Below are 22,620 nucleotides of genomic sequence, written 5' to 3' on the forward strand. Positions count from 1 at the left end.
AGTGACAGCTGACTGATTACTCTATAGTATATGTATGTATATATGTGTGTGTGCATATATATATATATATATATATATATATATATATATATATAGTCAGCCCTGCGACAGACTGGCGACCTGTCCAGGGCATACCCCGCCTTCGCCCATAGCAGCTGGGATCGGCTCCAGCCACCCGTGACCCCGAGAGGGACCAGCGACAGAAAATGAATGAATGAATATATATATATATATATATATATATATATATATATATATATATATATATATATATATATATATATATATATATATACATATATGTATATATTTATATGTGTGTGTGTGTGTGTGTGTGTGTGAGACATAGAGTGAGTTTAATTCCGTGATACCATGGCCACCCCAGACTAACTTTGTGTCCCATCCTGGCCACCCCAGTAAAACTGTCCTGGGTACGCCCCTGGCTAACTGGACCTGGAGGAGGAGAGGCGCTCTGGACGCCACCGCGGCGCCTTCACAGAACCCCAGGTGGAATTTAAATAGCATCCAGCAGGGGGCAGCAATGCGCCAGCGGAGTGTCTAGTCTGCCTGATCCAAAGAAGAAGACTGGTTGTGTTTCCGGTGTGTGAGGACGCGTGCTGCTTCTGAGGACGACAACTGCAGGTTCCTTCACTTTTTATCACGATCAACCCCGGAGGACAGACACCAGGCGGAGTGAGGCACCGATCCCCGGAGCCGAGTGAGTCCGCCCGGGGAGGCTGTCTGTCCGGCGAGAAACCCGCTGACACGCGGTGGTGTGACGGCGGAACTGGTTTCCCTGTTATCTGGTGTCCAGCTCCACCTAGCATTTATGCTAGTTACAGAGAATGTTAAACACAGGAAGGGAAGAGACCCTCAGCAGAACCAGGCTCACAGGAGGAGATCCAGCAGAACCAGGCTCAGGGGAGACTTTCTACAGAACTCAGTTTGAAGCTGGACTGGTTGGGGATCCGTGGGAGTGAGAAGGAGAGAACAGGTCCTCAGCGGGTTCTCCAGCAGTCTGAATCGAGGTCAATGTTTCAGGGTGTTTCTTGGCCCAAATATAATAAGTCCTGTTATATCTGAGTTCTGAAGTAGAACATTAAGACTCCTCCAGACCTTCTTGTATTGAAGACACAATTCTAGCTGAAGTTGATCAGTTTCACCTGGTTCCACCGATCAGTCGTTTTGTTCGGTCTGCAGAACAGTGGAAGTTAACGGAGAGTCTCCTGATGATGTTCCCTGCAGGAAGCATGGAGGATATGGAAAGCATAGGCTCCAGGACAGAACCCTGTGGAGCCCCATGTTTAACTTTAGGTAGAGGCTCTAGGACAGAACCCTGTGGAACCCCATGTTTAACTTTAGATAGAGGCTCTAGGACAGAACCCTGTGGAACCCCATGTTTAACTTTAGATAGAGGCTCTAGGACAGAACCCTGTGGAGCCCCATGTTTAACTTTAGGTAGAGGCTCTAGGACAGAACCCTGTGGAACCCCATGTTTAACTTTAGATAGAGGCTCTAGGACAGAACCCTGTGGAACCCCATGTTTAACTTTAGATAGAGGCTCTAGGACAGAACCCTGTGGAACCCCATGTTTAACTTTAGGTAGAGGCTCTAGGACAGAACCCTGTTTACCTTCAGTCTGAGCTGAAGCGTGACAGCAGGAACCAGGTGGAACCTTTGTGATCAGTGTGATCCAGACGAAGTGTTCCAGTGTCTGCAGGACGAGGTTCTGATCGGTGTGACTGATCTCCACAGAACCCGACAGGTGAAGCTCCTGACTGGACCATGAAGGAGAGGCAGCGTCAGGACCTGATGGAGGAAGACAGCAGCGACGGTGAAGACTCTGACGTGGAGAGGAACTTCACCCTGCTGACGGAGCGAGGAGGAGGAGGAGGAGGAGGAGGAGGAGGAGGACTGGAGGAAGGAATTGCAGACTGTGGTGAAGAAGAAGAAGAAAACTCTGATGGTGCTGAGGAAGAGGATGAGAGCAGTGAAGCCTCTGAGGAGGAAGAGGACGAGGAGGAAGAGGAGGCAGCTGCTGGCAGCAGTGACATACACACTGAAGAAGACATGAAACGAGGTGTGTGTGTGTGTGTGTGTGTGTGTGTGTGTGTGTGTGTGTGTGTGTGTGTGTGATATTAGTGCCTCCAGATATGGAGGATGGAGAGGAAGAGAGACGCTGCTGACAGCATCTGTCTCTGTCTCCTCAGAACTGTCCAACATGTCTTTTGAGGACATCATGAAGCTGCAAAACAAAGTTGGAACCAAAGTTTACAGTCAGGTGTCCTCTGGCCGCAGCAGCCAGACGGACGGCAGCAGGGCCGGCAAGAAGAAGCGCCTGAACAAGAACAGGTAAAGACCAGGACCCCGCGGGTCTCCAGATCAGGACCTCCCTGGTCTCCGGACCAGTACCCCGCAGGTCTCCGGACCAGGACCTCCCTGGTCTCCGGACCAGTACCCCGCAGGTCTCCGGACCAGGACCTCCCTGGTCTCCGGACCAGTACCCCGCAGGTCTCCGGACCAGGACCTCCCTGGTCTCCGGACCAGGACCTCCCTGGTCTCCATCCCTTCAGGCACATTTTCAGAACCTTTAGAGGTTTTGTTTCGGACAACAAGACCTGTGTGATGGTTCCACTTCTTGTCTGATCATTATGTTCAGATCATCTTCAGGGTTCACTCTGGTTTCCATATCAGCCAGAACATTATGACCAGTGACGGGGTCTGAGTGTCGGGCTACGGGTTCCAGCTGTTCTGGTCTGGACTGGAACCCAGCTGCTGTTAATGTTCTGGCTGATCAGAGCTGCAGACACGGTCTGATGTGGTTCCTCTGGTGGGTCCAGTTCTCTCTCAGTCTCGGGTTCTCCTGTGTTCCTTCAGGCCCACTGAGGTTTCCTCCAAGCGTCCGGCCCCGTTCCTCCGTCAGGTCGTCTCCGTCAGGAAGCCGGTGGGTGGAGGACAGTCTGGAACTAGAGGAAGCTCCGTCAGCCTCCAACACATGCTGCTCTCCCCTGCTCCGATGCTCTCCTCCTGCTCTGATGCTCTAATGTTCTCCTCCTACTCTAATGTTCTCCTGCTGCTCTGATGCTCTCCTGCTCTCTTCCACAGATGTTGAGGGATCCTCGATTCGATGATCTGTCTGGAGAATACAAAGCAGAGATCTTCAACCAGACCTACAAGTTCATTGAGAACATCAAGTCCAGAGAGAAGAAGGTGGCGGGCAGCGAGGGGGGACGGGGACGGGGACGGGTCAGTGTGGATCAGCTGCTGCAGGGTTCTGTTTGCTCTTTCAGATGATCCAGAAGCAGCTGAGGAGAACCAAGAAGCAGCAGCAGAGGGAGAAGCTGCAGTTCCTCCTCCAGAGGATGGTGAGTCCTGTGAAGAGAACCTTCAGCCTGAACCTGTCCAGAGGTTCACCAGCGACTGTCTGCAGGAGAACCAAGAGCGAGAGCAGAGGCGGCGCGAGCAGCAGAGGGAGAGAGAGCTCCAGCTGAAGAGGCAGCAGAGAGAGCGAGCCAGCCAGGGAGCTGCACCCTTCTTCCTCAGCAAAGGTGAGAGCAGCTCCTTCAGCTCACGCGCTGCACACTGATGGGGGGGGGGGGGGTCGTCCTGGGGTCGTCCTGGGGTCGTCCTGGGGTCGTCCTGGGGTCGTCCTGGGGTCCTGGGGCGTGTCGGCTTGATGGCAAGGCCTTGAAAGAGAAGCGCGAACTGTCAGGGGCTCTAAGGGACACTGAAGAAACAGGTGGAGCAGGCTGCCGCCACCCCCCCCCCAGGCAGGTGGAGATTGATCACGCCTGGTCTGACTCAGATCAGTATCTGTTCAAGACCTTACCGGGGCACAGGAACCGGAGCGGCGCTCCTCCAGAACCGGTTCCAGGCTGGTTCAGGATTCAGACACGTTTGAAAGGTTGACTGAAGGTTGTTTGTTTTCAGCGGAGAGGAAGAAGCTGCAGCTGGCGGAGAAATACCAGGAGCTGAAGAGAAGCGGCAAACTGGACAACTTCCTGAGCAAGAAGAGGAGGAGGAACGCTGTGAAGGACCGCAGGAAGCTGCCCAGGAACGCCGCCGGCGCCGGAGCCAGAGCAGCGCCGGCACAGCAGGGAGCACAGCGGAACGACACCTGAACGGTGGAACCGCCACAGCACCTCTGGGACGCTCGGCTCCGAGTCCCTGACTGTTGGTACAGACCTGTGAGGATGTGGATTTACTGTTGGACTGTTGAGGCGCAGTGCTGTCAGGGTTTGAGCTCGGCTTTGTCAATAAATGGACTTCAGAAAAACAGCGTCACGTGTCTTTTACACTGAAGTCTTGGAAGATGTTTGGATCTCGGCACATGCTGAGAACCAATCAGAACCACCTGGGCCACCTTCTGAAACGCTGCTCCTGCTGGAAACAGGTTCTGACGGACGCTGCTCCGCCTCCGCCGCCACCAGGACTGTTCTGAGACCAGAGGTCCAAGAACAAACCAGCGAGTCTGAACCGAAACCACAAACCACCCGAGAATGAGGAACCCGAGCTGTGCTGACACGAACAGAGACCAGGAACCACTCTGTCAGTGGAACCCGCTGTCTGAGAAGAAAGGTTCCCTGTGAGCTCAAACGGTCCGGGGGTCGTCCCTGGAGGACAGAACCCAGAACCAGAAGAGCCCGGCAGCTCCGGATCCATCTCCAGGTTCTACTTCACGTTCCCTCCTCCTGTTAATGAAGAACAGGAGGAGCAGTAGCTCCGCCACGCTGCTGTGGTCTTTGGGTTCTCATGAGGTTCTCTTTGCCTCGTGGTCCAGACAGGGACATGGACACCGCAGTCAGTCTGTCCGTCTCAGAGTTTCACCAACCAGAACACTGAGAACCAGGATAATCAAACAGCGAGACAGAAGAACCCTTCACCTTTTAATCATTTACACACACACACACACACACACAGGTGAGCGCTGAGAGCTCGGCTCTCCTTCAGTCCATCATAGAGGACGATGTCCGTCCCCTTGGTCCTCAGGCTGGCGTTTCAGGGACGCCTCGGAGCGGACGCTGTGCTTCATGGCCTTCTGCAGGACCCAGGTCAACATGTGGACTCCCACAAAGGCCCCACCTGCAGCCCAGAACCAGTTCCTCCGGATCCAGGACTGAGACCTCATGACGGGACTGAGAGACAGAGACAGACAGAGAGAGCTGCTGTAGGTCAGACTGCTGGAGGACCTCTTTGCTGTCTCGCGGAGCCGGAGTACCTGGCGTGGTCACTTGCTGTTGGGGGCAGCGGGAGGCGAGACGTAGGACACGATGGCGGGCTCCGGGACGGCGTCGTCTCTGTGTCTCTGCAGCAGCGGGTGTGTCTTCAGATTGTACCAGCCCCAGTGGATCAGGCCCAGACTGCTGCCCATCACAATCAACACCTTATAGTTCTGCCACAACTTCCGTAAAGCCATGGCGGAGCTGGAAAACACCGGGACCACACCGTGAAGACAGACGCCGCTGTCCTGACAGCTGGACAGAAGGCTGACTTCCACACATTCACACAATAAGATGCAGACTTCAGGATCACTGGCTGTTTTGTTGCAAACAGTTCTCTGAAATAACATGGATGATAGTTAAGTAAAGGTAGCTCAGATCATTAAGGTAACGGATTAAATAAAGGCAACAGATCATTAGTTAAAGGTAACTCAGATCATTACATCAAGGCAGCAGATTAAATAAAGGTAACTCGGATCACTAGGTAAAGTTAACTCAGATCACGAGTTAAAGGTCACTCGGATCACGAGCTGAGGTGACGGGTTAAGTCTCGGTAACTCGGAGGCGGGAGGCGGAGCGCTGTGCTGGGGGAAAGAGCAGCAGAGAGCGGATCACCTTCAGCAGCGGACTGTGTCACCGGGGTCCTCCACCATGTTTCTTCTTCGTCTTCTTCTTCCGGAACACCCGCTACGTCACACATTGGTTGTACGCCATTTCCGCTATCTTCTCCTTCCACCGCTTGAAGCGACATCTTTCTTTCTTCCGGACCAGCCGCTGATGAACGGCTCCGGTTATCCGCTGTTCTTCCGGTTCTCTCTGAAACGTCGCTCTGATCTGCAGAGCTGAAAACAGACGTTCCTGGTCGAGAACCGGAAGAGGCGGGTCTAACGATCCGCACCCTGCCTCTGATTGGCTTTGCCTCTGATAGACGGCAACATCAGCCAATCAGCGGGCAGTACATCAGCCCACTGCGATTCCTGTTATCATTGAAAAGAAGATGACTTTCTTATTCTAAACACGTTTTACACGGTTCAGCTATTCAGAAGGAACCAGCGGCCAACCTGCAGAGGCAGGAACTGCCTGGTGAAATGTTAGGTATGCTCCCCTTTATCTGGAATACCTGCTTTCTCTGTATTAGAGGACGTTTTTAAACACATCAAGCACTTTAACCACCACACACACACACACACACACACACACACACACACACACACACACACACACACACACACACACACATCTCAGAGGCGTGTGTAATCAATGAGTTTATTCAGACAATCTTCACAGCAGCACGCCGCCGAACATCTGGAGTTACTGTAATTCCTCCAACAAGCACGAGAAACAGGAAGCATGGCCAGAAAACAGTCTCTTCTGGAGGAAACGGCAGACATGGAGCTCAGGAACCTGAACTCTGCAGCAGAGACAGATGCTGCAGGACCTCAGACGGCTTCATCCTCCACCCCCTGGTGTTGCAAGGTGCTCCAAACCGCCCTGATGGACGGCCGGCGGCAAAACTCAAACTAGTGAACAAACCACAAAAAGCTGAAGCTTACACTTACGGCATAACCTGACTTCCTGTTTAACATGTTGAAAAGTCAACAGAAGTTGAGTAACTGCTGCTTCCCGCCGCTCCTCCACTGATGTGAATGTCTTCCTGGTCGGCTTCATCCAATCAAAGTGACGATTTCCTCATCAGGTCAGAGCTGCTCGACAAATCCTCATCAGGAAGTTAAAACTCTACAGAGGTGAGTGTTGCTATGCACGGTGGATGAAATGTGCTGGACCAATCAGACGGGGTCTGCTGCGCCACACACACTCCACTGACCAGCCGCCAGAAAGAGCGTGGTTATTCACCAGAGCCTGGTCTGAAAGCGGTCCAGGGACCTCCAAAGGTTTCTGTCTACTCTACTCTACTCTACTCTACTCTACTCTACTCTACTCTACTCTACTCGTGACATCTAAACACTGACTATTCAGAGCTAAATAAGGTTTGACTGTAACAATGAAGCTGCTTTCCTCATCCTGTCATCCGAGGCCTCAGCAGGAGTCAGAACCTCCCCTGTCTGAGTTCCTACACTGAAAAAGCCACGCTTCCTTTAGGTGTGGCAGCCATACGGCTTGTCGGCGTGAAATCTCAAGTGCCGCTTCAGCTGGAAGGTCAGCTTGAAGGATTTCCCACAAACGTGACATTCAACACAGGACTTCCCCGTGCCGGGGTCAGTGTGGCGCTCCGGCTCTGCAGGATCCTCCACGCAGCCATGGTTCTGTGGAGAACCCGGCTCCCTCTCCCGGCTCGGACCGGGACCCGGCTCCCTCTCCCGGCTCAGACCCGGACCGGGACCCGGCTCCCTCTCCCGGCTCGGACCGGGACCCGGCTCCCTGACCCGGCTCGGACCCGGACCGGGACCCGGCTCCCTCTCCTGGCTCGGACCGGGACCCGGCTCCCTCTCCCGGCTCGGACCGGGACCCGGCTCCCTGACCTGGCTTGGACCGGGACCTGGCTCCCTCTCCCGGCTCGGACCCGGACCGGGACCCGGCGGCCTCCTCTGCGCCGGGACCAGCAGGTCATCACAGAGAAGCTGAAGGTCTGGAAGGAGGAAAGAGCAGCAGCTGAAGGTTCACCTGGTAAATTCATCTGGAACCACAAAACCTGCTGAGCCTTCAGATGAAGAGAAACACAGACACACATGAAGATGCGTTTCTGCAGTCTGCACAGGACTGTAGGGAAGGACGGCACTGAAGCGAGCCCTGTGGAGCCGGCTGCCTCTGTGAGGCTCACTTCAGCCCCGGTGCTGGGATCCACCGTAAACAGCTAAACATGGAGGATGCTGTAGGACTCAGAGGCTCTCATTTTCCCCCGACAGATAATTCGCGTGCATGATTAAAGGGGCGTGGCTTGGTCGCTCATGAAAGCAGAGGGAGGGTGGAAAAAAACCTCTCTTTCAAAACTCCGGACACGAGCTTTAATGGAGAAACTCTGCACCGATCTGATGGTCAGTCAATCCCTGGTTTGTTGTTTCCTTGGCTTATTGTTGTCTTTCCATTTTATTATGAAAGGTGTTACTTTTGTTTAATATGTTTTCTCTGGTGGGAGAACTGATCCTCCTTAATGGAATAAAACGTGTGAATGTTGTGTGTCTGTCTAAATGTTTGATGTTTGTTGGTACTGTTTGTATTCTATAATCTTAATAAAAAAAACGTGTGTGTGACTGGAGAGGAATGGGTTTTTTGTGCACAAAGAAAAATTCTCTGATCTTTGAATTGAGCTCGTAAAAACTGGGAGCAGAACAACAGTGTTAGTATTTGTGCTCCATCTTGTAGCCTTCACAGAGCTGGGTGTGGATGGAGCTCTGTCTGGACTGAGTGTGCAGTCTGCAGCTACTTCACGGTCCTCACGTCCATCGTTTATGTTTATGGATTAATTTATAACGGATGCAACCTCTGTGAAGCTGCTGTCACCGAGTCCCACACCAAGCTGTCTGCAGCCTGTTCAGCATGGAGGATGCTGGAGATGAGAGGAACACCGAGGACCACAACAGAGCGGATCCGTTTGTTTTGATGGACGGAGGCGCCATGGGAAACCTGGCCTGGGCCAGCACTGAGCCTGGACCCGGGTCCGGGTCCGGGCCTGCGTGCGGGTGTTTTTACCGCTAACGTGCAGCCGGATGTTGGGGTTCCACACCACGTCGATCAGCCTGCGCTGGCGGTCCAGCTCCGTCTTGTAGCCGTCCACGGTTCGCTCAAACGCGGAGCAGATATCATCAGAAACAGCGGTCAGGCTCCGGATGATGGACTGTCTGAGTGCTTCCTTGGAGGGCAGCATCGTTTCTTTCCACAAGTGGAGAATTAATCTGAATTTGTACCTGGAGAATTTTCACTGCAGACCCGACCCCGCTCTGCGAGCACTTCCGCTCAAACAGTGCCACTTCCGGTCCCTTCTTCTTCTGTGGTGTTGTACGTTTGTGTCCCATTGGTCGCATTGCCGCCCCCTGCTGGTCGTTATATCTCCATCTTCTTTATCGCAGTGTTTTTCCCATCCAAGCCGTTTCTTTTAGGAATCTGATCAGAAGTCCTCCTCCTCCTCCTTCCATTCCCTCTCGCCTTCATCCGGCCATCATTTTCGCTCTTTCTTGGCATATTTGCTGCATTTCACTAAAACACGCTGTCCTGTTTGTGGCTCTTGTCATTCACCACAGAGTCCTGCTGATGTTTCCCACTCCCACTTCCTGTTGGATCCTGTAAAGCTGTCGTCCCCTTTTCTCCTTTTCTTATCTGCAGAGTTTTAAAACAGAAGAACAACAAATATGTACTTTGTAATCAAAAATCTCTCTTTTTACAGCACTGGATGGATAATGGAATATGGTCAGTACGCCACCTACTGGACAACAGTGGTAAATGTTATCTCTGAAGATCTTTGTCACACCTACAGACCTGCAGAAAGTCTGAATTTAAAAAGGTGTGCAATGCAATCCCTCAAACTGTTAAACCCGCAGGTGTCAGGGTGCAGAATATTCTATTAAGGCGAGGGAACGCCTTCTATAGTGTGCGCACGGGTTATTAAAGCGCCCAGGGATAAATAAGGCGTTCCCTTGCTTTAATAAATTGAGCACACCTCTATGTTCTTGATGAGGCTCGTGGTCTGAGATGATGCATGCTGTTCACGCAAACGCAGCACAGTGACTGGCAAAGGAAACAATGGAAATGATTTATGCTATTTTGTTTTATTTTCATATTGAGGTAACATAAAGGGTGAGAAATACTTGCTTCACTTGCATCCAATGGATTCATATTGAGTCTAAAAGCCAGCACACACTACAGGCTGAATTTTGCCCCATCTCCTCCTCCCAGTCGAAGCCGACAAGGTGTCGGCAGTATGCAGTTGAGTTCGGGTCCGTGTGTGGTGTGTTCAGAGATTTTTTTTCCGGTCGGAGCCGCTTGGGAGGCATCGGGAGGGGAGATCGTAGATAACGAACATGTTTAATATTTCCAATTCCGAAAATTCCTGTTGTGTGTGGCGCCCTGCAGAGGAGCCGATCAGCTGAGAGCCAACCTGTCCACACCCTCGGAATAAACCTCTCTGATTGGATGGATCAAGCATGGAGGTTTACCTAGGCTAACAGAGACTGAGTCTGTCCATAGTGCTCAAAGCATTAGACAAAAGTCAATGGGTAAAAAGCTTAACACCTGTACAAGACAGAATAACTCTTCCAGTAGGAAATACATAAAATGTGGTCTACTAAACATTAGAGCAATCTCCACTAAATCTCTGTTAGTTAATGACCTTATCGGTGACAAAAACATTGATCTCCTTGCTCTAACAGAAACTTGGCTCCAGCAAGATGATTATGTGAGGCTCAATGAATGTACCCCTCCAACCTATGTTAATTTCCAAACAGCTAGATCAACAGGTGGAGGTGGAGGTGTGGCAGTGATTTCCCACTCCAGTCTTCTTCTTAAACCCAAAACTAATGTTAAATTCAACTCTTTTGAAAGCTTAATACTAACGCTTACTTGTCCAAATTGGAAGAATCAAAAAGCTGTGCTATTAATTATTGTGTATCGACCTCCTGGTCCTTACTCTGACTTTTTAACTGAGTTCTCAGAGTTTTTAAGCAATATAGTATTGACTCATAACAAGATCCTTATAATAGGTGACTTTGTGGATGATTCTGGTGACAGTTTGAGGAATGCGTTTATTGCAGTATTAGATAGTATCGGTTTCACTCAAAATGTTGATGAATCCACTCATAGTCACAAGCACACCCTGGATCTGGTCTTAACATATGGGATAGAGGTCAGGGACCTAAATGTTCTCCCTCAGAACCCTATACTCTCAGACCATTTTTTAATTACTTTTCAGGTTTTGATTGAAGACTACTGTGCTCAAAAAGATAAAATTCAGCTGATACGGACATTATCTGAAAAATCTGTGGCTCGGTACAAAGAATTGATCCAGCCTGCATTTGCTGCATTATCTAGTGAACTCACAGAAATGAGCTTATTGACCAGTGGTGATAATAGTGATCAGTTTGTTGACAGCGCTATGCACTCACTAAAATCTGCCCTTGACGTAGTGGCTCCGTTGCAGCTGAAAACCAATCGACCCAGGCGCGTTGCTCCATGGTTTAATTCTGAAACCCGTGTTCTCAAACAAAAAACTCGGCAATTAGACAGACTGTGGCGTAAATCTAAATCAGAACAATCTCTGAAGGCCTGGAAATGTAGCTTGCTAAGCTATAAACAAACTCTTTTTAAAGCCAAGACATTATATTACTCTCGTTTAATAGAAATAAACAAAAATAACCCTCGGTTTCTATTCAACACTGTAGCCAGACTGACAAACAGTCATACTGTAGTGGAACCAGTAATCCCAGAATCTTTAAACTGCCATGACTTTCTTAAATTCTTTAATGATAAAATCATAACCATTAGAGGTAAAATCAGTGAAGCGCTTTCCTCAGATCAAGCTCAGGGAATCCAGCCACTGCCTCCACCTGAAATACCTGAAATACTAGATAGTTTCTCATCAGTAGATGGGGCTGAGATTACTTCGATTGTAATGTCTTCTAAAACCTCGACCTGTCTCCTAGATCCAATTCCAACTAAGCTTTTCAAAGATATTCTTCCAGTTATCTTAAATACGATCATAACTATAATAAATACGTCTCTAGAAATTGGCTATGTGCCACAGTCATTTAAATTCGCAGTAATCAAACCACTGCTGAAAAAACCTAATCTCGATCCTGATATTCTAGCTAACTACAGACCGATATCAAATCTGCCTTTTATTTCAAAAGTCCTGGAAAAAGTCGTGGTTAAACAGCTTTACCGCCACCTACAGGACAATAGTTTATTTGAGAAATGTCAGTCAGGATATAGAGCTTATCACAGCACTGAGACTGCGTTAGTTAAAGTCACTAATGACTTGCTGTTGGCGGCTGACGCAGGTCTAGTCTCAATCCTGGTTCTCCTAGACCTCAGTGCAGCTTTTGATACAATCGACCACAATATTCTCCTGCAGAGGTTAGAATGTGAGGTCGGCATCAGAGGAAAAGCCCTCTGCTGGTTCAAATCCTATTTATCTAATAGGTACCAATTTGTTCACGTTAACCAACAGTCCTCACCGTGCTCCCAGGTCAGTTATGGGGTTCCTCAAGGGTCCGTGCTCGGGCCAATTTTATTTCTGTTGTATATGCTTCCTTTAGGGAACATAATTAGAAGTCACGATATCAATTTTCATTGCTATGCAGATGACACACAACTGTATTTATCTATGAAACCTGATCAAACTAATCAAATAGACAGACTCAGTGACTGTATCAGAGAAATTAAATCCTGGATGACTACGAACTATCTCCGTCTGAATCCTGGCAAAACAGAGGTCATTATACTAGGCCCCCATAAACTGAGAGAGTGTCTATCTGAACAGATTATCACCTTAGATAACGTCAGTGTATCCTCCTCCTCTACTGTCAGGAACCTCGGGGTCTTATTTGATCAGGATATCTCCTTTAAAGCACACATCAACCTGGCTTGTAAAACAGCATATTTCCACTTGCGCAACATAGCTAAAATAAGAAACATTCTACCTAGAAGCAATGCAGAAAAACTCATCCATGCATTTGTTTCTACTAGATTGGACTACTGCAACTCCCTTCTCGCAGCCTGCCCAAAAAGTGTATTAAAAAACTTTCAGTTGGTTCAAAATGCGGCCGCCAGAATATTAACTGGAACTAGAAGACGTGAACACATTACTCCCGTTCTAAAATCTCTTCACTGGCTTCCAGTCGAGTTTAGAGTTAGATTTAAAATCCTTCTCCTCACTTACAAAATCCTAAATGGGATGGCTCCAACCTATCTCCAAGATGCTTTAACGCCTTATCAACCAATCAGAGCACTTCGCTCTCAAAATGCAGGGTTACTGGTGACTCCTAGGGTCTCTAAATGGACACTAGGTGGAAGAGCCTTTAGCTATCAGGCACCGTTTTTATGGAACCAGCTTCCAAGTGGTGTCAAAGAGGCAGACACAGTCTCCACATTTAAGGTGAGGCTCAAGACGTTTCTCTTCGATGCAGCCTATGATCAGGTCAGCTAGGGACTCTAAACCATCATTATTAAAAGCTGCCCTAGGAGCTAGAATGCTGTGGGAAGTACGGTGCACTGAGCCCTGTCCTCTAATGTCTGAATGTTATTCCCTTTAGTCCGTTCATTGCTTTTCCCCTGCTGTCCCCCCCTTCGAGGGGGAGTCTTCTCCAGTTTCAGTTGCTGACTCCACTATTACGAGGACCTATGAACAAGCTCCGTCCGGACCGGGAGGACACTCCTGTCGGTCCTGCCCGTGGACTGGCTTCGGTTCTACTGCTGGGATCCGTGGTTCTTGTGCTGGACCGTCCAACCGACTGTCCTCAACATAGTCCTAGGCTTTACTTCTTATTGTCTCATGCTAGCTGCTGCCAAAGCTGTCCGTCCCTGGGAGAGGGATCCCTCCATACTGTGGTTCTCCCCAAGATTTCTTCTTTTCCCACTGGGTTTTTGGAGTTTTTTCTTGCCGGATGTGAGGGTCTAAGGCGGTGGTTGCTTCGTTCTGTCTCGTTACTGTAAATATTGACATATTACCATTATGCTTATTCACTGTTTTTACTTTACCGACCAATGTAACATCTTGAAGCCTCTGAGGCAGCTGCTGTTGTGATACTGGGCTGTACAGAAATACATTGATTGATTGATTGATTGATGGATGAACAGCTCCGCTTCACCAAAGTGTTGATGCACTGCTTTAAAAAAATCCCCTCTCAGCTGTCAGAGCTGGAGACATGTATAAATGTCTGTGAAATATATTCATTATATATGACAGTGAAACAGAAAAGTCAGAGCTCCTAAACCCAGCAGTGCAGGAAGTTAGTAATTAATTCTCAATATTTGTATCGCTCCTGGATGAGCTGATTTTCCTTCATTCAGACGCAAACCCTGATCTAATACATTCAACTGCATCTCAGCAAGTCCTGCAATAATTCCAATGTTTTAATTCACCTCCATTATTAACAATCACAGAAGAATGGGAGAAAAAGAAGACTTTATGTGTCATGGTGGGGAGTTGCACTCCCTCCTCTAGAGGCAGTGTGGCTTGTAATTACTGGGTGTCTATAAATACAGCTGCTCCGCCCTTCCTCTTCCTCTTCCTCTTCCATGGGGCTGGCAGACGTGTGTGTTTGCCTAACAGCACGTCTGTGTGGTGCATTGTGGGTCTTCTGAAAGGTACGCATGTTCTGCTTCTGTTCGGTTCACTTGGTAGCTGCCGCCTTGCGTTTACCCCAGCCCTGCACTTTACAGCTGTGCGATTTGGCGGGGAGCTGGACAGCCCTGGAGTCTGTTTTGGGCGTGGTGTTTCCCTGCGGCCGCCATTGCTGAACTCGGCTGCATGTACTTTTCCTCCGCTGCCAGGTGTGCCAGGCTCCTCAGTAGGAAATCATGATTTATTATTTAGATTAATTTTTAGATTCTGTTAGTAGATTTTGATTTTTTTAATGTTTCTACAGTGCGCAGTCATCAGCTGCAGCTGATCCTGGGCTTACTGCTGTTTGGCTCCCTTTTCTGGATGTGCTGGGCACTTAATCAGCTCCTGCTCCTCAGAGCACTCTTCTACCCCGGTGTCCTGACGGACAGGCCGAGCTCGTCCAGCAGCGTGGTCCACCTGCAGGAGGCTGAGGAGCATGTTTAAGGGCCGGACTCGGTTTGTTTTACAGATGCAGACGCACTGTTTCCTTTGATGTCTTGTTGCTTTTCCCGTTTCTTCTGTTGGATTTCTGCTTACTTTTTTCTCCTTCCTCCTGTTTCTTTATTTTGTTAAGTATTTCATAATTATTTCTGTCTTTGTCATTTTGTATTAATTGTTTTGGGGTTTTTTTCTTCTCTGAATATTGTTTAGGTTTGGGGACTCTTTTGGGGTTTGAGGGCTGCCAGCATCAGGAGTTAAATTGTTGCTTTCTTTTCATTTGGCAGGTGCTGGGGGCTCTGGAGCGGCAGCGGTTCCCTGGTGGTGGTCCCTTTTTCACTTTGTTTGCCGTGTCACGGGTGCTGTGTTTTTGGATCCTTCCACTTTTCTGTTACCGCTGTCATGGTGAGCCCCAGCCCTGTCCAGTTCAGGTTTCTTTGGCAGGCCTCAACACCTCCTTAATTTTGAGTTAGTCTGCTGCTTTTAACTTTTAGGATTTAATAAAGATTGTTTTAATTTGAAATCACGTCCTTGGTTCCAGTGGATCATTTGAACCTGCGGGTCTTTGGTTTCTTCTTGGGGAATTTTATTATTTTTCTTTTAGATTCGGGTGGCGTTGTCTTTGGCTTGCTTTCTGTCCGTCCCACCTCTCGTTCCGGCACATTTAGGACGCTGTGCCTTCAGAGTGACTGAGCAAACGTATAACGAAACCTTTTCTTATCAAAGTGTTTTTGTTCTGGCCTAAAATGTCCAATCTGGGCACAAAAAAAAAACATTTAAAATATTTAAGTAGATTTTATTACAGACTTTTACTAATAACTTATTTCTATTGCTCCACTCACGAGTCAAAAGTAAAAAAAAATACAAAACAAAAAGAAACATGAATAAGCTGAATTATTATCAAATTATAAGAATTACGTCAAACTATGGTCCCCTTTTCTGTACTGTACCATTTAAACTTTCTGACAGATGCACTCTGTGCTCGTGCTCACTGTGTGGGGGTGTGTGGGTCAAAGCTGATATGAATGTACAGTGGGAATGAATTCTTCGCTTATTAAAAGTGGAGATGAATGTAAACAGGAATGAAGAGAAACTGCACAAAGTCACGTTTGGCTTCGTGAGATCTGAAAGAGTGAGGAGCTGATTCTCTCCTGTGTTCTGCTCCAGAGCGACTCCACAAACTAGATCAGGAGACGAAGATCTGGTGCAATCTGTCTTCTAGTGTGTGTTGTATGAATCGGGGAAGATTGAAAAAAAAATCCTGTAGTGTGTATTGGCCTTTAGCGATCTTAAAGGGATTCAGAAAGCAAAAGTCACCGTGTTGCTTGAACAGCATGCATCATCTCGGATCACGAGCGCTCATCAATTCAGTTCAAATCAGCTTTATCAACAACATAGAGGTGTGTTCATTTATAGCGTGCCCTTGTTTTATTAAAGCGAGATAACGCTTTAATAACCCATGCGCACACTATAGAAGGCGTTCCCACGCCTTAATAAAATATTCTGCACCCTGACACCTGCAGGGCTCTGTATAAACATCTAATGGAAAATACTAAACTGGCGAGCTTACTTTCACCCAGTTAACCATCTTTGAAAATTCTAGATGAAAATTTTATAGGAAAAACGATGCCAAACAAAACCCTCTGGAAAAATTTAAACAATCTGTTATACCCAGTAAAATCAAACGGAATTCAATCATTCAAAAATTTCCTGTGAATGCAATGAAATAAATAAGAACTGAATATTTAAATTTCCCTGTTAGTCCTAAAACAAAAGAAGTACACTTTAAAGTCCTGAATGGAATTTATCCATCTCATCTGGTGAACTGCCTGAGCCTCCTCAGCTGCTCCTCTCGATGTGGAGGAGTAGCGGCTCTACTCCGAGCTCCTCCCTGGTGACTGAGCTCCTCCCCCTGTCTCTAAGGGAGCGCCCAGCCACCCTATGGAAGAAGTTCATTTCAGCCGCTTGTATCCAGGATCTTGTCCTTTCGGTCATGACCCAAAGCTCATGACCATCGGTGAGGGTGGGAACGTAGATTGACCGGTAAATCGAGAGCTTCGCCTTTCAGCTCAGCCTGTTCTTCACCACGACAGACCGATACGACTGCATCACTGCAGCCGCTGCACCGATCCGCCTGTCAATCTCACCTCCATCCGTCCCCCACTGTGAACAAGACCCCAAGATACTTGAACTCCTCCACTTGGGCCAGAGTCTCTCCACCGACCTGGAGGGGGCAAGCCACCTTCCTCCGGTCGAGGACCATGGCCTCGGATTTGGAGGTGCTAATCCTAATCCCTGTCGCTTCACACTCGGCTGCGAACCGCCCCAGTGCATGATGGTCCGGGTTCGATGAAGCCAACAGGACAACATTATCTGCAAAAAGCAGAGATGAAATCCTGTGGTTCCCGAACCGGACCCCCTCCGGCCCCTGGCTGCACCTAGAAATTCTGTCCATAAAGATTATGAACAGAACCGGTGACAAAGGACAACCCTGCCGGAGTCCAACATGCACCGGGAACAGGTCCGACTTACTGCCGGCAATGCGGACCAGACTCCTACTCCGGTCCTACAGAGACCGGACGGCCCTGAACAAGGGGCCCCGGACTCCGTATTCCCGGAGCACCCCCCACAAGACACCACGAGGGACGCGGTCAAACGCCTTCTCCAAATCCACAAAACATATGTGGACTGGTTGGGCAAACTCCCACGAACCCTCAAGCCCCTATGGAGGGTATAGAGCTGGTCCACTGTTCCACGACCAGGACGAAAACCGCATTGTTCCTCCTGGATCCGAGGTTCGACTATTGGTCGGATCCTCCTCTCCAGTACCCTGGAATAGACTTTCCCAGGGAGGCTGAGGAGTGTGATCCCCCTATAGTTGGAGCACACCCTCCGGTCCCCCTTTTTAAACAGGGGGACCACCACCCCGGTCTGCCAATCCAGAGGCACTGTCCCCGACCGCCACGCGATGTTTCAGAGACATGTCAACCAAGACAGTCCCTGCACATCCAGAGACTTAAGATACTCAGGGCGAATCTAGTCCACCCCCGGTGCCTTGCCACCGAGGAGCTTACCGACCACCTCAGTGACTTCAGCGTGGGTGATGGACGAGTCCACCTCTGAGACCTCAGCCTCTGCTTCCTCCACGGAAGACGTGGCGACGGGATTGAGGAGGTCCTCAAAGTATTCCTTCCACCGTCCAACAATATCCCCAGTTGAGGTCAGCAGCTCCTCCTCCACTGTAAACAGTGTTGGCGGAGACCTGCTTTCCCCTCCTGAGGCGCCGGACGGTTTGCCAGAATTTCTTCGAGGCCGACCAATAGTCCTCCTACATGGCCTCCCTGAACTCCTCCCAGACCCGAGTTTTTGCCTCCACAACCACTCGGGCTGCAGTTCGCTTGGCCTGCCGGTACCCGTCAGCTGCTTCGGGAGTCCCATGAGCCAGCAAGGCTCGATAGGACTCCTTCTTCAGCTTGACGGCAGCCCTTACTTCCGGTGTCCACCACCGGGTTCGGGCGTTGCCGCCACAACAGGCGCCGGACAATGGAGGTGGAGAACATGGTCCACTCGGACTCAATGTCCCCAGCCTCCCTCGGGACATGAGAGAAGCTCTCCCGGAGGTGGGAGTTGAAAATCACGTTATATAGATCAGATTTTTATTGTTTCATTTAATTATGTCTCAGAGCCAGACAGCAGCGGCACCGCCGCCAGGGCTCCTCCCCACAGCGGGACGGTCCCACCGAGACACACACACCCAGCACCGGACCCGGTCCTCAGCAGGACCCCGGACTGAGCAGGACCCGAGACTCAGTCCTCGAGGGCGGCGCGTGCCCCCCGCTCCCTGTGCTGCTTAAATTAAAGACAATTTATAGAAGTCTAAACAAAATTTTTGGCTAAACATTCTCTGTCTGTATTTAATCTCCCTTTAGCTAATATTATTTCCTGGCTGCTGGCTTCACATCACTGATTAAATAAATCATTTGCTAAACTTTAGAGTTCATTTACATGTCAGTCGCGGTTCTTCAGGTCCTGCTGGTTCCCACATCAGCTCCTCTTGTGGCGCCGGCGCATCAACAGTAACTCTATCGGCCAGGACAATATGGTGTAAAACTGCACAGGACAAAATAAAGTCACACATCTTTTCAGGGCTGAACAGCAGCGCCCCCCGCTGGATCTGAAGCTGCTCTGCAGCAGCTGTGCATCTGCACACTTTTAAAACTGCGCTCCTGTCCGTGGCAGGATGGACCAGCAAGTTATTCAAAGTTAATAATCCTTTATTAATCCCACAAGGGGGGATATTATTAGATATTCTGTAAGGACTTTTTTATTATTATTATTATTATTTTACTTTTTAACCTGTACTGAACGTGTGCTGCTTCTGCTTTATTGCGTGTTTGAGGTTTGGTTTAAAATTATTTCCCTGGATGACACTTCTAGAATAAACTAAGTTGTCCACAAACCACAGACAGACAGTACCCAGTTCTAACGTAGCTAATTAATTAGTAGTTAAGTTACACAGCTTGATGCTACGACTGACACCCTAGTGTTAATGCTAGCCAGTTACTCACCTCAACCTCGTAAATGTTGTTTTTCATTGAAGCCTGTACTTTCCCTTTCAGACTTCCACCTGTCACCACAGAAACATTTACAGCTCAGTTTGAGTTGTAAGGGTTTAAACCTCTCTTCACTGACTTTGGAAAGTCAGAAAAATTCACTGTTACTCGGGGTGGGACGAGACACAAATTTCAGGGGACGAGATGTCTCGCGAGATTGAGTCCACGAGATCGAGACGAAACGAGACCTCGGGGGGGGGGGGGGGGGGGGGGGGCAGCGCAGTACTCACATGCAGCGTGGGAGCATGGAGTGTCGGGTCGGAGCGCCCCTTGTACGGCCACGTTGCCCTCCGCTCTACACTGCGCCCGAGGCGGCCGCCTAGTTCCCCTATTCCCATTCAAACCGCGGAGCACAGACGACGCCATGACTGCATTTGCACTTCATGCCACTAGGTGCGCTGTTTGCATGTTCAACCTTATTTTACACAGACACCACAGCCGCTGCAGGCTCTCTCTGCATGCTGTTAGAAAAAGAGTGTGAGCCGGTAAGACGTGGTAAAATGTGCATTGATGCGATGCACCGTTTTTTCAATAAAAGAAAAGAACTGAACGACCGTTTCCCCACATTTTCTTTACGTCGTATCAATTAAACTGTATCACAAGTAGTTTGTGGACTTAAAAGACCAAGATACCTTGCAGATAGAACATGCGCAGAACAGTATTTCATGTCCTTTTCGACCGGGTTTTTAAATATGAATATAAGCATATTCAGGGTTTTGCACGTGTTTATATGGCTGTGCGCCTTGTAATGTATCATTCCGTCAATATTCCAGTTAAAGAGTTTTTGCCTTTATATAAACGTACTTAATCTCGCGGCATTCGATCTCGCGAGATCTCGCGGCATTGCGATCTCGCGAGATCTCGTGACACGAGATCTCGTCCCATCCCTAACTGTTACCATGAAAAAAGTGGCAACAGCCATTGTGTTTACATTGCTCGCGAGAAGCCTTGGACCCGGAAGTGACTTGTGACGTCACACTAGCCATTCCCATACCTTTAAAGGTTGTATAGAGGATTTTCCACGGAGGGAGAAATCCAGTGACAGTTAGTCCTTTTTGAAATGCTGCGCATGCGTGACCCCCACCCCCTCCTCCCCTGCTCTCTCCGGAGGACCGCCTCCTCCTTAAGCAGAAAGTAGCAAGTAGCATGTAGCAACTTAGCATCACAGCGCTAACACATAGCTACCAACGTGTCCTTTTGAGCAACACAAAACACAGCGAATATGAGTAAAATCCTGTACTTGCGCCAAATCCTGTCCCTGAGCCGTCCCTGGTCTCGGTGGATCAGAGGAGGATGGGGAGGTTTGTGTGGAGCTGCAGGACTGGAGCAGACTCACGCTCGGAGCTCACAGCTGGTCAGTGTGCGCTGCAGCCGGCAGACGTGAACAAACCCCCCTCCTCCTCTCACTCTCCGGACTTTTTCATACAAGTCTTGTTTTAAGATTAAACATACATTTTCACCAAATGGCAGCACGTTGTAGCTATGATTAAGAAAAATTGTCTCAAGTCTACACGTGAAAAGGTGTTGATTGCGGCAGCAGAGCTTAGCATGGGGGAGTGTTGTGCTGACAACAGGAGGGGGGGTACGTAAAGTGCGTAGGAGCATGACAGTTACGCTAAAAATGTAGAGAGGTTGATTGACACGTTAGAAAACCAATAGATAACGAGGCTACCTCGGTATTGATTGGCTAAAGTAATATTGATTTTACAACCTCCAGAGTTGATTAATTTTTATTTTATTTTTTTTGATTATGATAAAACAAGGCTGCTGCAGCTTAGTAACGCCATTTTTTTAGCTTTAATTCATTTTTGTTAGTAATAAAGATCTTCTATACAACCTTTAAGGAATGATATGTTTCATCATAGAAGTGATCATAAATCAATCAGTTTTCAACTTTGATTTGAGTTTATGATAAATATCAGACATGGAGAACACACAGACATAAACAGAATGAAATAAACTCAAACTTCCGGCTGACTGAGATTTTTATTGAGAGAATTGCTTTGAGCATGTATATTGTACTTGCTTGATATTGATATTATGACTATAATTCTGATCATCATCATTATTATATTGCATTGTTATATATATTATTATCACAATTATTATAATTAATATTGTTATATTAAAATTTTCTAGTCACTATTATGATTATTATTGTTATTACTGTACTATCTTTTTATCAACACAATAGGGCTCAAAAGGATGAGGTATGGAGTGGAAAAAATTGCAATGCATTGTGGGCTTCTCGGGACGCTGAAACGTTTGTTTACATCAGCTACAGGCAAGACGCTGCGCTTGTGTTGTTTTTTTGTTTTTTCGTTGGCAAATTTTTTCAAGTTATAAACATGGTGCAGTCGTGCTGTGTCATTAACTGCCACAGTCGTTCCCACGATCGCTCCAGTAAAGAAAAGAACAAAGGGATGACATTTTTCTCTTTCCCAACCTGGAAGCAGCGGCAGGAACTTGAATATGTGAGCTAACACAGACACCGAATGGCCTGGAGAGCAGCCGTCACACGACCAAACATCACTTTCAACGCCGTCACCGACACATTTTGGTGTGTTCACGGCATTTTAGACTGGTGAGTTCTGTTACATTACGGGCATGTTGCGGTGTTAGCAGTGTTAGCTGGTTGCTAGCGTTTGCCCCGCTACCTCAGGGCAGTAGTAGCAAAGCAAACACTCGTCTGGCTGTAGTGTTTGTGTCTGGCTGTAGTTTTTGTGTCTGGATGTAGTGTTTGTGTCTGGCTGTAGTTTTTGTGTCTGGATGTAGTGTTTGTGTCTGGCTGTAGTGTTTGTGTCTGGCTGTAGTTTTTGTGTCTGGCTGTAGTGTTTGTGTCTGGCTGTAGTGTTTGTGTCTGGCTGTAGTTTTTGTGTCTGGCTGTAGTGTTTGTGTCTGGCTGTAGTATTTGTGTCTGGCTGTAGTTTTTGTGTCTGGCTGTAGTATTTGTGTCTGGCTGTAGTATTTGTGTCTGGCTGTAGTGTTTGTGTCTGGCTGTAGTATTTGTGTCTGGCTGTAGTGTTAGTGTGTCTGGCTGTAGTATTTATATGTCTGGCTGTATTATTTGTGCGTG

At 48.4% G+C, this 22,620-nt stretch overlaps 2 protein-coding genes and 1 long non-coding RNA gene across 7 annotated transcripts; 2 read left to right on the plus strand and 1 right to left on the minus strand.

Moving 5' to 3' along the window:
• Positions 1-573: 573 nt before the first annotated feature.
• On the plus strand, positions 574-4,277 carry rrp36 (ribosomal RNA processing 36). Of its 2 annotated transcripts, none has more exons than XM_030093973.1 (8): positions 574-642; positions 1,756-2,080; positions 2,211-2,352; positions 2,878-2,944; positions 3,106-3,210; positions 3,291-3,365; positions 3,431-3,548; positions 3,931-4,277. In XM_030093973.1, exons 2-8 carry the CDS (start codon positions 1,786-1,788, stop codon positions 4,119-4,121), a joined length of 993 nt encoding a protein of 330 aa, XP_029949833.1. In that variant the 5' UTR covers positions 574-642; positions 1,756-1,785; the 3' UTR covers positions 4,122-4,277. The 2 variants fall into 2 exon arrangements, with proteins under 2 accessions (XP_029949833.1, XP_029949832.1); XM_030093972.1 differs by having other exon boundaries at positions 585-718.
• A 2,194-nt stretch (positions 4,278-6,471) lies between these two features.
• LOC115390340 (zinc finger protein 219-like) lies at positions 6,472-9,143 on the minus strand. 4 transcript variants are annotated; one of them, XM_030094174.1, is made up of 3 exons: positions 8,868-9,143; positions 7,725-7,806; positions 6,472-7,694 (listed from the first exon to the last, which is right to left on the minus strand). In XM_030094174.1, the coding sequence occupies exons 1-3, from the start codon at positions 9,040-9,042 to the stop codon at positions 7,316-7,318; spliced, it is 636 nt and encodes a 211-aa protein (XP_029950034.1). In that variant the 5' UTR covers positions 9,043-9,143; the 3' UTR covers positions 6,472-7,315. The 4 variants fall into 4 exon arrangements, with proteins under 4 accessions (XP_029950034.1, XP_029950036.1, XP_029950035.1 ...); XM_030094176.1 differs by having other exon boundaries at positions 6,472-7,524; positions 7,687-7,806; XM_030094175.1 differs by having other exon boundaries at positions 6,472-7,494; positions 7,627-7,806.
• Positions 9,144-14,415: 5,272 nt separating this feature from the next.
• LOC115390668 (uncharacterized) lies at positions 14,416-15,431 on the plus strand. Its single transcript, XR_003931700.1, has 4 exons — positions 14,416-14,474; positions 14,550-14,660; positions 14,756-14,949; positions 15,219-15,431. It is a non-coding gene; the product is annotated as an uncharacterized LOC115390668 (long non-coding RNA).
• Positions 15,432-22,620: the final 7,189 nt, after the last annotated feature.

This window comes from Salarias fasciatus, chromosome 6 (genome assembly GCF_902148845.1).
Source record: "Salarias fasciatus chromosome 6, fSalaFa1.1, whole genome shotgun sequence".
NCBI lineage: Eukaryota > Metazoa > Chordata > Actinopteri > Blenniiformes > Blenniidae > Salarias > Salarias fasciatus.

Excerpts from the sequence above, each read along its gene's own strand:
- rrp36 (XM_030093973.1), top strand. The coding sequence starts at position 1,786 with ATGAAGGAGAGGCAGCGTCAGGACCTGATGGAGGAAGACAGCAGCGAC. Across the intron at positions 2,081-2,210 it reads TGAAGAAGACATGAAACGAG|AACTGTCCAACATGTCTTTT; the intron begins GTGTGTGTGTGT and ends CTGTCTCCTCAG. Across the intron at positions 3,549-3,930 it reads ACCCTTCTTCCTCAGCAAAG|CGGAGAGGAAGAAGCTGCAG; the intron begins GTGAGAGCAGCT and ends GTTTGTTTTCAG.
- LOC115390340 (XM_030094173.1), bottom strand. The coding sequence starts at position 9,042 with ATGCTGCCCTCCAAGGAAGCACTCAGACAGTCCATCATCCGGAGCCTG. Across the intron at positions 7,807-8,867 it reads CATCCGGCTGCACGTTAGCG|ACCTTCAGCTTCTCTGTGAT; the intron begins GTAAAAACACCC and ends TCCTCCTTCCAG.